Here is a 14,598-nt window from a genome sequence, read left to right as displayed (position 1 = left end):
AAACTGCTCATTTGTGTATTAAAGAATGAATAGATGTATTTTAAATGCCACCAAACGCACATTTTAATTCATTCTCAATTACATTTAATGATATGTTCATTATATTAAGTATTTACTTGGAGAAAAATAATCAACACAAATATGACAACGTTCTTACTGGCACAGATGAATGGCAAGTCTTTTATTAATCAAAAATGTAATGACAGATATTTAAAAAAAAATCCTTTCTGTCAGTGTCAAGTACACGTGCCTACATTTCCGCGCTTAAGCGGTGGCCCCGCCCGCACAGAGAAAATAACCATGGAATTATTAGAATGTATTGATAGTTCTAAAAGTGACGTCACAATGACAGTAAGGGGAAAAAGCCTTCAGTTGTTCATTCGCACTATTACTTGGTGGTTTGCGATTTTGGTGATCTTCAACGCATTCATTAGTTCTTACAACTAATTATTTCTCACAAATTGCTTTTTGGTCATCTGCAATTTTGGTCTCTACAACTTTTCACATCTGCCGTGTAGAGAACAGCTGTAAAAATGAGACAGCTAAAATCTCACTGCAAAAACGCAGAAATTTGTGGACAAATGTACGATTTCCAGCAACGTACAGCACCACATTCTTCCAGCGATGCAGTGGAAACCCATCCACAACACCAACAGGTTTCTAATGTGGATGAGGAGAAAAGAGGGAAAATGAAGAAGAAATTTAAAAATATAAGGAGGGTTTGGAAGGCACTGTTTGGCAATAGGCAAGCTAGTGAAAAAGACATCCAGAAGACTAGCTCAGCTGAGGGTGAGAAAAAGGATCAGGGAGCTGATGCAGCTGTGCCACAGGCTAGGAGAAACACTGAGAGTAAGTTACAGGACCATGTTATGAGAATATGAAATGCATTTATTTGCTAAAGTTTTCTCTGTAAGACATGAATCAGTCCATGATCAGGATGCACTAAAACAATTTTCATACAAAAAACATGAACAGATCAGTCGTCTATCACCTGTCAAATATGAATATATATGAAAATATATGATCAAACTTGAAAGGCATTAATCATTTGAATACCTGACTATTTAAATTATTTGAAGGTCTGTTAACCATTAATGTAGGCTACATAATGTAAATTTGTTTAATTGCATATGAAAGTTGTCATTGAAAGTTGTTAATATTTAATTTGTGAGGCACATGATGTTTTGGTAAGATGTCACCTGCACTTTTGCGCTGAAGTAATTTTTCACTTGCACATGAGAGTGAAATGCTTGCACTGTAGAGCCCTGCCGAAGATCAGAAAAGAATCACTTCATAATTTATAGCGTACATGCAGTAATATGAGTAGGTGCTAAGAAGAGGATGTCATATTTAACTTGTATTCATAGTTATTTTGGTTAATGTCATTCCACTTTAGACCAGACTTCCAGTGTCCAAGGCCTCCTCCAAGCTACAGCCTGCACAGAGTCAGCTCCAGTGCAGCCATGTGCCTCTAATGTGGATGGAGCAAAAGCAGGAACAAAGGAGGAATGTAAAAAGAAAAAATCCATTTGGAAGGTACTTTTTGGTCGTATGAGACCTGGTAAAAAAGTCCTCCAAACTCCATCCTGCACTGTGGCCGACAAGAATGTCGAGACCCTCCAAGCTCCAGTCCACACTGTCAACAACCAAAGTGATGAAGCCCTCCAAGCTCCAGTCTATGCTGTGTCCAACTGGAGTTTTGATACCATTCAAGCTCCAGTCTACACTGACTCCAACTGGAGTTTTGAAGCTCTAAAAGCTCCAGTCTGCACTGACTCCGACTGGAGTTTTGAGGCCCTAAAAGCTCCAGTCTGCACTATGTCTGACTGGAGTTTTAATACCCTCCAGGCTTCAGTCCACTCTGAGTCCAACTTGAGTCTTGATGCCCTCCAAGCTCCAGTCTGCACTGACTCCGACTGGAATTTTGAAGCCCAACAAGCTCCAGCATTCACTGACTCCGACTGGAGTGTTGATGCCCTTCAAGCTCCAGACCGCGCAGAGTCTGACTGGAGTTTTGATGCTCAACAAGTTCCAGTCAATATCAAGTCCGACTGGATTGTTGATGCCCAAAAACCTCCAGTCTGCGCAGAGTCTGACTGGAGGGTTGATGTCCAACAAGCTCCAGTCCGCACTGAGTCCGACTGGAGTGTTGATGTCCAACATGTTCCAGTCCGGATCGAGTCTGACTGGGGTGTTGATGCCCAAAAAGCTCTAGTCCGCGTCGAGTCGGACTGGAGCGTTGGTGCACAACAAGTTCCAGACCGCAGCGACTCCTACTGGGTAGATGATGCCCTCAAAGCTCCGGTCCATGCCAAATCCAACTGGAGTGTGGACACTCTCCAAGCTCCAGTCTGCACCGAGCCTAACTGGAGCACTGATTCCCAACAAGCTCCAGTCCAGGCCGTGTCTGACTGGACTGTCGACGCGCTCCAAACTCCAGCCTGCACCAAGTCTGACTGGAGTTTTGATGCCCAACAAGCTCCAGTCCGCATTGAGTCTGACTGGAGTTTTGACGCACGCCAAGCTCCAGTCCGCATTGAGTCCAACTGGAGTTCTGACGCACTCCAAGCTCCAGTCCAGGCTGTGTCTGACTGGAGTGTCGACGCACTCCAAGCTCCAGTCCGCACCATGTCTGACTGGAGTTTTGATGCCCAACAAGCTCCAGTCCGCATTGAGTCTGACTGGAGTTTTGACGCACGCCAAGCTCCAGTCCGCATTGAGTCCAACTGGAGTTCTGACGCACTCCAAGCTCCAGTCCAGGCTGTGTCTGACTGGAGTGTCGACGCACTCCAAGCTCCAGTCCGCACCATGTCTGACTGGAGTTTTGATCCCCAACAAGCTCCAGTCCGCATTGAGTCTGACTGGAGTTTTGACGCACGCCAAGCTCCAGTCCGCATTGAGTCCGACTGGAGTTCTGACGCACTCCAAGCTCCAGTCCAGGCCGTGTCTGACTGGAGTGTCGACGCACTCCAAGCTCCAGTCCGCACCATGTCCGACTGGAGTTTTGACCCCCAACAAGCTCCAGTCCGCATTGAGTCCGACTGGAGTTCTGACGCACTCCAAGCTCCAGTCCGCATCGAGTCCGACTGGAGTTCTGACGCACTCCAAGCTCCAGCCAGCATCGAGTCCGACTGGAGTTCTGACGCACTCCAAGCTCCAGTCCGCATCGAGTCCGACTGGAGTTCTGACGCACTCCAAGCTCCAGTCCGCATCGAGTCCGACTGGAGCATGGATGCCTTCCAAGGTCCAGTTTGTGCTGTGTTCGACTGGAGTGCGGACGGTCTACAAACTCAAGGCCTCACCAAGTCCTTATTTACTCCTTGCTCAGGTATGAAGCAGTCTTTTATTTGCACTTTGAAAATGTATACTATGTCAGCTTATAGTTGATGAATATGAATTTGAAGCTTTTATGTAAAAAAAGGTTTGTTTTACTTTTAACAAAAACATCCAAATGAATTTCAATTCATTTGAGCTCATAAAACCACATGTGTAAATTATATAAAATTAAAGAAAATTGTTTATCATAGTTTTATGTTAATTAAATATAACTCTGTAGGAGTTGTCAAAATGTCACAGCTTGATTTTTAATGTCAAATACTCTTATTTATCTTTTATAGACATCTTTGCCTTGTATGAAGTCGGCAATATGCTGGGTCAAGGAGGATTTGGAGCCGTCTACGAAGGGAGGCGTCTGACGGATGGCCTGGAGGTATCACTTTTTATCTATTTTTACTTAGCTAGTAATTTCTTATCTGCATCTTTTTTGTATTTTTTGCAAGTCCTTCTAGTGTATCTTATGTCTACTGTTTAGAGCAGCTAACCTCTTAAAACTGTCAGACAGAACAAATACGCTGTGTGTGTGTGTGTGTGTGTGTGTGTGTGTGTGTGTGTGTGTGTGTGTGTGTGTGTGTGTGTGTGTGTGAATGTATATTCACAAAACTTTACATGTCTGCACAGGATTAATAATTGCAACGATATGAACTCTATATGTTTATTATAAATACGTCTCACACAAATTCTTCTTTTTTTTTGAATGATCAGGTGGCAGTGAAATTTGTGAAGAAAAGAGAGGATACACAATACATCCACTTTGTAAGTAGACTGTGCTTTCTATATATTTTCCCTTGAGTCACTGTATTCAGCATTTGGGAATCCACCTCCATCTAACCATCATAAAACTTGTTCTTCTTCCAGCCTGAACCTCTTCCAATGGAGGTCGCTCTTTTAATCCTCGCAAATGAAGGCCCCAGAGTTCCCCAGATAATCCAGCTGCTGGACTGGAAGGATCTGGGTGAGTACTACATCATGATTCTGGAGCGGCCTATTCCCTGCCAGGACTTGTTTGATTTTGTGCAGCACCATGGAGGCAGAATCAACGAGGACTTGGCTCGGGTTGTCATGCGGCAGGTGACACAAGCCGCTTACATGAGCTGCCAACGTGGGGTGCTGCACCGGGACATCAAACAGGAAAATCTTTTGATCAACAAGGACACCTTAGAAGTCAAACTAATTGACTTTGGGTGCGGCGACCTCCTTCAAAGCACACCCTATACTACATTTATGGGTAAGTATTGAGGCCATAGAATAGGAATCACTCAGGTATCATGCTAATGGGCACCTAGACAAAATGCTGTGGAAATGCATATAACACAAAATCTTTTTTCCTTACAGGCACTCGAATGTACATTCCACCTGAATTTAAATCAGAGGGCAGGTACCACGGGGAGCCAGCGACAGTGTATTCACTGGGAGTGCTCTTGTTCTCGCTGGTATGCGGGACATTTCCAGACAGCGATGACCTGATTATGATCAATGTGAATCGTTGGTTCATAGCCGGATTGACACTAGGTAATATCTCATGACAACAAATTATTTCTAACCTCCAGTCATCTAGTTGTACAGTTTAGATTAATAAAGGGATGAGGTTAAAAGTAATAATCTGTTTTCTCTTCTTTCTTTCTGAACAGATTGCTGCCAGTTGATCTGCTCTTGTCTGCAGAGTGATCCAGCAGATCGACTCGATTTGGGCAAGATACTGCACCATGAATGGTTTAAGGTACTGAACTAAAAATATTTGAATAGATCTGGAAGCTTTTTGTTGGTAATATAGTCAGTCCTTGTACATATAGATGATTAGTTGTAACACAGCAGGTGGACAGTTTCCAAGTCAAAAAATGACTAAAAAATAAACCTGATTTTTGCTTTTCATTTCAGGGCACAAAAATAGATAAATATGGCAAATAGTGGTCATGCTCCCTGTCACAGCCAGCCCAGGTGTTGCCATGTACTGATAGCTCATCAAGACCCAGAGCTTCCATCCTTGCAAACTTAAAAAAAGTATATATGTAAACGTATAGGACTACACCCTTTTAATAACATGTTTGTTTTCATTAATGTTAGTATATTAAGGTATTCATATTAGTATTGTATTTGTTTATTATTTTTTATTTCTTTATTTATTTATTTTTTTTTTGTATAAGCTTGTACCTTGTATCTTGTATGGTCCTATGTCTTGTAGCCTGTATTGCATTACAAAAAATAAAAAAATAAATTAAAAACAACATGTGTCAGTGTGCTTTTCTATTGAACTGTAAAACTGTAGCAAAAATTACAGTGCTCTAACAACAGTTATAAGCTGAATACATTAATAAATGACAGTTAGCAAAAATAAAACAATAAAATAAAACACAAATTCAAAATCATGTATACATTTTGAAGTAGCTGAGTTTCTCAGACTGTAGGGTATGACAGTCTGAAATACGCAATTGAGTTTAGAGTTACTGTATGTTTCTTTCATTTTTAATTTCTTATATAGTAGTGTAATAAAAGCAAACTTTTCTATTTCAATTTATCTGCACCTATCTATGTATGCTGTGTGAAGCAATAGACATTGACTTGCAAAACGATTCCTGATTGCCAGTGTTCTCTAGGCAGTGCAGTAAAAAATCGGACTATAACAATTAAGTACAAAAACAGTCAGAGTTGATCAGGGTAGATTGAACTTATTTTGTCCTCTGTGAAATATGTAAGTATCTTTTGTGTAGCTTCTGAAGGGCAGTAATACTTGAAAAAATATGATATTTAGGCAAAATAAGAAAAATATACACATCTTCATTCGGTTCAAAAGTTTACACCCCTGGCTCTTAATGCATCCTTTTTTTCTTTTGGAACATCAGTGAGCGTTTGAACCTTCTGTAATGGTTGCATATGAGTCCCTCAGTTGTCCTCAGTGTGAAAAGATGGACCTTAAAAATCATACAGTCATTGTTGGAAAGGGTTCAAATACACAACAGCTGTGGATCATTCAGGTAACAACACAGTATTAAGAATCAAGTGTATGTACTTTTAAATAGGATAATTTTTTATAAATTCAACTATTATTTTCTCTTGGGGACTATATGTAAACATCTTTTATGTCAACATATTTTGTTTTAATTTCATAAAACATTTAACATCAATAAAAAAAAAATTATGACAGTCTTTCAGTATACACTGAAGAAATCATGCCAATCCTAAAAGCGTTAATGTGTTGAGAAAAATAAACCACTAAGGACACTAAGAAGTTCTGACTCAAGTTCATCTTTAATGACATTAGAAACAGGTCATGGAAAGCCAAGCTGATGTGCTGACTGAGATCTTTCAGACAATATACAGGATTCAGATGATGGGTTTAAAAGCAACTTTCTGTTGGAAAATCCAGCTTGTATACAGGTTAAAAAAAAAACGAGCTGGTAGAAAAAAACAGGATGAAAACAGGAAGACGGCTTTATGACCTTTAAAGAAATATTGGTAAAGGCAAAAAACAAAGAAAATAGAAATAAACAATAATTCACATGAAAAATGTTTTAGTTTTTAATGCAATATCGGAAAAGACAGATATTTCAGGAGATTACGCGTATATGACTGCATAATCTTAAACCCACACTCCTACCCAGCAGGAGGAGGTAATGCACCTTAAAGTTGTATGCCAACCTCCCATAGAAAAAAAGAAGAAGTACAGTAGGCCAGTGATGTGTGTAGTCTGTTAATGTAACCCTTGTCATTCTGAAACGCTGCTGGAGCGCCATCTAGACTCAACGCAGCGACACTAATTTTCATCTTCTAGTCTAGAAGAATGGAGGAAATTGACATAAAGCTCAGAGCTGATGGCATTCAGAAAAAAGTCATCTCTCCTGGAAAAGGAGAACTTTCAACGTTTCCCGATGGAACAAAGGTAGTGTAACATACAGGGTACATTTAACAGTAATGAAATGTCGAGAGAACGAACGAATGTGTTATTATTTAACGCGTCGCACGTCACAGCTCTACGGCTAGCTGGATTCGCCAGTTTTGACGCATAATATAGACTTAATTTAGACTGAAAATAGTCCAAACTCTGTACAGTACAGTGTCATGTGTTATGTACATATCGCAACAGTCATAGAAAAAGTCCAACTGGTCTGTGTCCTGTTTTTACAAGACGACGCCAGATATTCAGATTTAACGTTAGCCGTTAGCTAAGCACGGGATGGATACCCGATGCTATAGTCTATTAAAGGCGGTCTCACAAACAGGATGTCAGTCTGTTTGCATTTTTGGCACTGAGAGGTGAGGGAAAAAAGGTTCGTCTTCTGTGGGACAGCTGAAAGCTACGTACTTCATAGCAGCAATATCATTATAAGCAACATCAAGAATATTAACCCTGTAAAGCCTGACATTAAACAAATCATCTTTTCTCTCTGTGCCTTGTGGTGGCGAAGGCAAGGGAGCATATATAATAAATCTTTTGCATTTATTTATTTGTATAATCTTTAGACAAAATGTCAGAGGAATAAATTAAATGCTTTATAATAAATAGTGAAATTAGTTATCTTGTATTTTTGTCTCTCAAAAGGTGAAGTTTCATTACCGCACTAGCCTTTGTGATGGCACTCTGGTGGATGACTCCAGGACAATGGGAGGTCACAGTCACAGTAAACCTATGGAGCTCATACTGGGAAAGAAGTTCAAACTTCCTGTGTGGGAGCAAGTGGTTACCACTATGAGAGAGGGTGAAATTGCCGAGTTCACCTGTGATGTCAAGGTTGATGATCCTCTCTTCTAATATCTACATACTTGTAATATTACATATATGACCCTGGACCACAAAACCAGTCATAAGGTTAAATTTTACAAAACGGAGATGTACACATCATATGAAAGCTCAATAAATAAGCTTTCTATTGATATACGGTTTGTTAGGATAGGACAGTATTTGGCTAAGATACATCTATTTGAAAATCTGGAATCTGAGGGTGCAAAAAAAAATCAAAATACTGAGAATATCACCTTTAAAGATCTCCAAATTAAGTTTTTAACAATGCATATTACTAATCAAAAATGACATTTTTATATATTTATAGTAGGAATTTTATAAAATATCTTTATGGAACATGATCTTTACTTAATTTCCTAATGATTTTTGGCATAAAAGAAAAATCAATAATTTGGACCCATACAATGCATTTTTGGCTATTGCTACAAATATACCCCAGCGACTTAAGACTGGTTTTGTGGTCCAGGGTCACATATAGAGTGTTTTCACGACACGTCATCATTTGGCCATATTGGCGGCACTTACCGTAAACAGTGCCACTGAACGGACAGAACTCACACATTTTGCTGATTATTCTTGCTGAAAATGGTCAATTATTGTCATGTTTTGGGCTGTACTAATCTGTCAGACCAGAAAAAAACCTTTGAAGTACTTTAGACTGCCATAAGTTATAACAAATCAAGGAGAAGAGTGCAAAACACTATCTGAGGTCTGACAGTTTGTGGTTGGCCAAACTGAACCAAGATTTCCAGGGCAAGAATCTTGATAACATTCGTGCTTGTTCTTATCATTTCCGGTCAGGTAGGTGAAATATTGGTCTAATATCTTAGTTGACACTGCTCATACGTATCTTTACCACTTATTAAGTTTAGTTGTCAAAATTTGTGCTCATTCCTGCTTACCAAGTCCTTCTCTATAGGATTTAGCAGTCTCCACACATTTTTTTCCATGGTTTAGACAGCATAATTTAACAGAACAATGTATTCACTAGTACATTAACCGTGCAATCCATGCTGTCGCTTACATTCGAGTATCGCCAATATGGCCACACATCCGGGTAACTGACCAAACCATGACGTTAAGTGAAAACCCTCTGTATGTAAATACTACACATGTAAATAAATAAGAATAATTGTTTCATTTTTTTCTGATAATATTTTGGCTCAGTACTCATTTGATTTTGTTTCTGCTGTAATAGCACACAGCTCTCTACCCTCTGGTTTCTCTGTCCCTGCGCAACATCAGCCATGGAAAAGACCCACTGGAAGGACAGAGGCACTGCTGTGGAATAGCTCAAGTTCACTCACATCATTCTATGGGTCACTCTGATCTGGATAAGTTGCAGGCCAATCCTCAGCCTCTAGTTTTTACCCTGGAAATGCTAGAGGTGAGAAACAGCATAATCTAATTTTTAAAGGTGCAGTTTTTTTGGGACAAAGAGCTGAGGCTACAATATGAACAGCATCATAACCACAATTCCTGTTTAAAGTGTTAAAGGGATAGTTCACCCACCTGTCATCATTTACTTACCCTCTACTTGTTTCAAACCTGGATGAGTTTCATTTATTTCATTATTCTGCTTTCTTAATATTTTTTTCCATGCTATGTAAGTCAATGGCTACCGTCAACAGTTTGGTTACAAATGTTTTTTCAAAATGTCGTCTTTTGTGTTCAGCAGCTGAAAGAAATTCATACAGGTTTGGATCATCTTGGGGGAACTATCCCTGTAATTGAATGATGTGCATTTCTACTAATTTAACAACAACTATACACTACCAGTCAAAAGTTTTTGCACAGTAATTGTTTTAATGTTTTTTTAAAGAAGTATCTTCTGCTCACCAAGCCTGCATTTATTTCATCCAAAGTACAGCAAAAATTGTGAAATATTTGTACTATTTAAAATAACTATTTCTATTTAAATACATTATAAAATGTAATTTAGTCCTGTGATCAATTTTCAGTATCATTACTCCAATCTTCAGTGTCACATGACCCTTCAGAAATCATTCTAATATGCTGATTTGCTGTTTTATTATTATTATCAAAATTTAAAAGAGTTGAGTAAATTTTTTCAGGATTCTTTAATGAACAAAAAGATTAAAATATGAGCATTTATATGAAATGAAAAGATTTTGTAACATTATACCATTAAAAAGTCAATAGACATAGTAAAAATATTCCAAAATGTACTGTACTTTGGATGAAATAAATGCAAGCTTGGTCAGCAGAAGCGACTTAAAAAAAAAAAAATCTTACTGTTCAGAAACTTTTGACTGGTAGTGTACATCAATTACAAAGTAGCTGTTGGTAATTCCCGCTTGATCTTTGTTATGATGCTAATTGATGGATTATGATTCTCATCTTTTCCAGATCTTGCACCCTGGATGCTTCCAAAAGGAAATATGGGCAATGTCAGATGAGGAGAAATTGCAGGCCATACCACATATCCATGAGGAGGGAAATGCGCTGTACAAGAGTGGAGATATTACAGCAGCTGCTGAGAAGTACTACAATGCCATAGCTTGTCTGAAGAACTTACAAATGAAGGTTAGCCTTAATAGCCACTGAGCAATGAGTGGTTGTAATTAATTGCCTAGACTGCGGCAGCTCTCTAACTCTCTAATCTGTCCTGCCACAGTTTCAAAATGAACCAAAAAATGTTTTACACTTATAGCATGCCATTGGGTTAATGTGCATGATCCTCCAGAGTTCTCGGTAAATGCAGTAAACCCCATCTGTGCATATGCTGAGAGTTTGGAAATGCTACACATGCCAGGTTCACATTATTTTTACAGCTGCATAAATTTAATATGGATAGCTGTTTACAGCGTTTCACTAGTTTGTAATGACGTGTTTTTATACCTGCTGTCTTAGAAACTTAGAAGCCTCCCTGGAGTTGTCTGCCAAAATAAAAGCTCCGTAGTACCACTTGCAAGTGAAGAATTTAAGACATAAGTACTTTGATTTAACAACTGTTAAAAGAATAGTTCACCCAACCATGAAATTTCTCTAATTAATTACTCACTGTCATTCCTTCATTCCCATTCATCTTCGGAACACAAACTAATATATTTTTGATGAAATCCGAGAGCTTTTTTTGACTCTGCATAGACTGCAATGGTACAACAACATTCAAGGCCCAGAAAGGTTGTAAGGACATTGTTAAAATAGCCCATGTGACAACAACCTTAAAAAAAAAAAATATTTTTTCTATTCCATGTCAGTCTTGGACGCACATTCATGTGTGGTAGCTCTCGATTTTCCAAAGATGAACAAAGGTCTTAAAGGGATAGTTCACCCAAAAATGAAAATGTGATGTTTATCTGCTTACCCCCAGGGCATTCCTCAGCAGAACAAAAACAAAGATTTTTAGAGAAAACCGGTGCAGTCTGCCAGCCAAATAATGGGAGTGGATGGGCACCAGACCTTTAAAAGTAAACAAAAACATGCACAGACAAATCCAAATTACACCCTGCGACTCGTGACGATACATTAATGTCCTAAGACACGAAACGATCGATTTTTGCTAGAAACTGAACAGTATTTATATCATCTTTTACCTTTGATACACAGCCACGTCCATCTGTCATGAGCACGAGTTATTTATTATTTTCACATGAGGAGTGAGGTGAGAAAGGCAAGACGTTGCCGAAAGATTTAGTTTTAAAAGTATTTTGGATTTTAAAAAGGCCTGTTGACTGTTTTCGTTTATCTAAGGTGGTTTTGTAAGCTCATTGGAAGAACATTCGTTTCTTATTTATTTGGTTCTACAGTGTTTGCTAATTTTCAGTAGGTCTATTTTTTTATAATTAAACTTTGTGGAAGTTATTTAACATTTATTTATTTTTGTTAATAAATTAATAATTCTAGACTAAGTGAGTTTGTCATACTGTTTTGGTGTTGTCCATTCAATCAATTGACGCCGTACTGCCGCTAAATCGAAAGTAAAAGTAAAATGCTTACGGACATTTACAAGCTTTTAAAAGCGAAGAAAAGCGTGGAAACGAGAGAAAACTATCCCTCAACCTTTTCCCTCGGTGATACCGGTACTGCCTGTGTTGTCACATGTCAATTAACCGGTGGGGAAATCTAAAAATTATTATTTTCATGACTTCTAGTTTTTTTTTTTTTTTTTTGTGATATTTACTGCAAGTTTATCGGGAAGTGACGATTTTGTTCTCTTTCTCTTGTTGGATGGAAACGGTGTTTTATGCGATTTTACAGTTTTGCCCATAAGTTAAATTCGCATTTTCGGATGGAAACATAGCTATTGTTTACACAGTGCACAGAGATTGTGGGTATAATGGCTCGTATAACAGCTTATGCTCAGGACAGATGGACGTGGCTGTGTATCAAAGGTAAAAAATTATATAAATACTGTTCAGTTTCTCCCAAAAATTGATTGTTTCGTGTCTTAGGACATCAATGTATCGTCACGAGTCGCAGGGTGTAATTTGGATTTGTCTGTGCATGTTTTTGTTTACTTTTAAAGGTCTGGTGCCCTTCCACTTCCATTATTTGGCTGGCAGACTGCACCGGTTTTTCGTTAAAAATCCTTGTTTGGGTTCTGCTGAAGAAACAAAGTCACCTACATCTTGGATGCCCTGGGGGTAAGCAGATAAACATCAACTTTTCATTTTTGGGTGAACTATCCCTTTAAGGGTTTGAAATTACATAAGAGTAAGTAATTAATTACAGAATTTCCATCAAACTATGCCTTTAAGTACGTAATTAATATACTTACTATTAAACATTTATTTTCACAGTGCAGTTGGGCAACTTGTTATTATCTTTAATATCAAAATATTTTCACATTGTTTGATTTCTTATACACCAGTTTAAAGTTCAGGTAGAAATCAGTGCAAAGTTCATGCTTGGGGTTGCCAGATCTGAAAAGTTTAGATCCCCTAATAAGAGCTTTTTTCTTAAATAGATGCATTTTACTTCATCTCCCAAAGCGTATGTTGGAGTTAAGGAGATCACCTCCATCAGTTTAACCATTTTTGTGCAGGCCTAGCCAAAAATGTATTGTTATATTCCTTAACATCAGGGATTTTACTTTACACATATTCTCTGTTTATAGGAGCGTCCGGGTGATGACCATTGGATCAAACTAGATATCATGATCACTCCTCTCCTCCTCAACTATTGCCAGTGCAAGCATCTTTTGGGCCAGTACTATGAGGTTTTGGACCACTGTACTACTATTATCAACAAGTACGAAGGTAAATATCAAAACACTTACATACCTCTAAGCCTAAACTCTTTATTACAACCCACTTTGTTCATTCATTTTAGGTAAATAAAAATCTGCACTGAAATAAGTTTAACTAAAAATACTAAACAGTTTTCCTACCATGAGTAACATTTATCAATTGTATTGTCTTTCACAGATAACGTGAAGGCATATTTCAAACGAGCGAAAGCTCATGCAGCAGTATGGAATGAAGCAGAGGCAAGAGCTGACTTTGCCAAAGTGATTGAATTAGACCCATCACTTGAAACCTCAGCTGCAAAAGAGTTGAGGGCATTGGAGGATCGCATTCGGGAAAAACAGAAAGAGGAGAAGGGACGCTACAAAAACCTTTTCAACTACAGCAGCAAAGCTTCTGCTACAGCTTCCACGGTTTGTATCGGTCTTCCATGTCAAAGAGCAGAATCTAAATAAGTGAATTTAACAAAACTGCTCTGTTACGTACTTATGCTATTTTCTTCTATTTTTAGGGCTGAAAAAAGATGAACTTCCAATTTTACATTGATGAGGATGCACTTAGGCCACTGTCAAGTTGAAGCACGTGCACTCTGTTAAATTGATCCCTCACGAGTCCATCATATTGTTTATCACCTCCTCATCTTGTTTTATTAGCGGATTGGTATACCAGTAGAGTGCATATCTTTGAATGCACTCAGATCCATCTATTTATCCCTGGAATAACCCATCATTTACTGAAAAGTGTTGCTAATGGGATCTGCATCTGTTTTGAACCAGAAATGGGTAAATAACAGCTTACTGCCTTGTTACTTTGTATATTCAGTCTTTGGATATAGCTGATATAAATTCACACAAGGGCAGTCTGAATGAACCAAACCTGACAAGACAATCTGACGATATTAAAATGCGTAGTAGGATTGCTTTAAGTATATCTCCCTTTCCTTAATTTTTATGTTATTCCTTTGTATTTATCATGTTTATTAATTTTATTGCTATTACTCTCATTGTCTTTATATGTATACTTCATTTTTAATGTTGAAAGAATAAGGTAATTAGAAGGTCTATGAAATATGTAAGTGAAAGACACATTGTTAACACTGTGATGGCCCATGCAAAAGTATCCACTTCCCCATCATTGAAACTGAAAACATATACTCATTCACATTGTGTTGTTAATTACTGGAATTGTCAGTTATATCTATATCGTACTACAAATAAATCACTATTTTCAAAATACTTTATAAATAGGTGTTGTTGCAACTTGCTGCATTTGTTGTGATTGATGCCATATAAAGTTATTTGGAAATCTGAC

General features: G+C 38.2%; 2 protein-coding genes across 2 annotated transcripts; both read left to right on the top strand.

Moving 5' to 3' along the window:
• Positions 1-3,646: 3,646 nt before the first annotated feature.
• LOC141336875 (serine/threonine-protein kinase pim-2-like) lies at positions 3,647-5,068 on the top strand. The gene is made up of 5 exons (XM_073842596.1): positions 3,647-3,709; positions 4,042-4,092; positions 4,195-4,564; positions 4,672-4,848; positions 4,968-5,068. Exons 1-5 carry the CDS (start codon positions 3,647-3,649, stop codon positions 5,066-5,068), a joined length of 762 nt encoding a protein of 253 aa, XP_073698697.1.
• Positions 5,069-7,056: 1,988 nt separating this feature from the next.
• Positions 7,057-14,522, top strand: aip (aryl hydrocarbon receptor interacting protein). The gene is made up of 7 exons (XM_073842963.1): positions 7,057-7,213; positions 7,874-8,062; positions 9,273-9,461; positions 10,445-10,621; positions 13,158-13,299; positions 13,468-13,700; positions 13,799-14,522. Exons 1-7 carry the CDS (start codon positions 7,115-7,117, stop codon positions 13,802-13,804), a joined length of 1,035 nt encoding a protein of 344 aa, XP_073699064.1. The 5' UTR covers positions 7,057-7,114; the 3' UTR covers positions 13,805-14,522.
• Positions 14,523-14,598: the final 76 nt, after the last annotated feature.

Source organism: Garra rufa, chromosome 6, assembly GCF_049309525.1.
Source record: "Garra rufa chromosome 6, GarRuf1.0, whole genome shotgun sequence".
NCBI classification, from domain to species: domain Eukaryota; kingdom Metazoa; phylum Chordata; class Actinopteri; order Cypriniformes; family Cyprinidae; genus Garra; species Garra rufa.
This window is presented reverse-complemented; position numbering and strand designations above follow the sequence as displayed.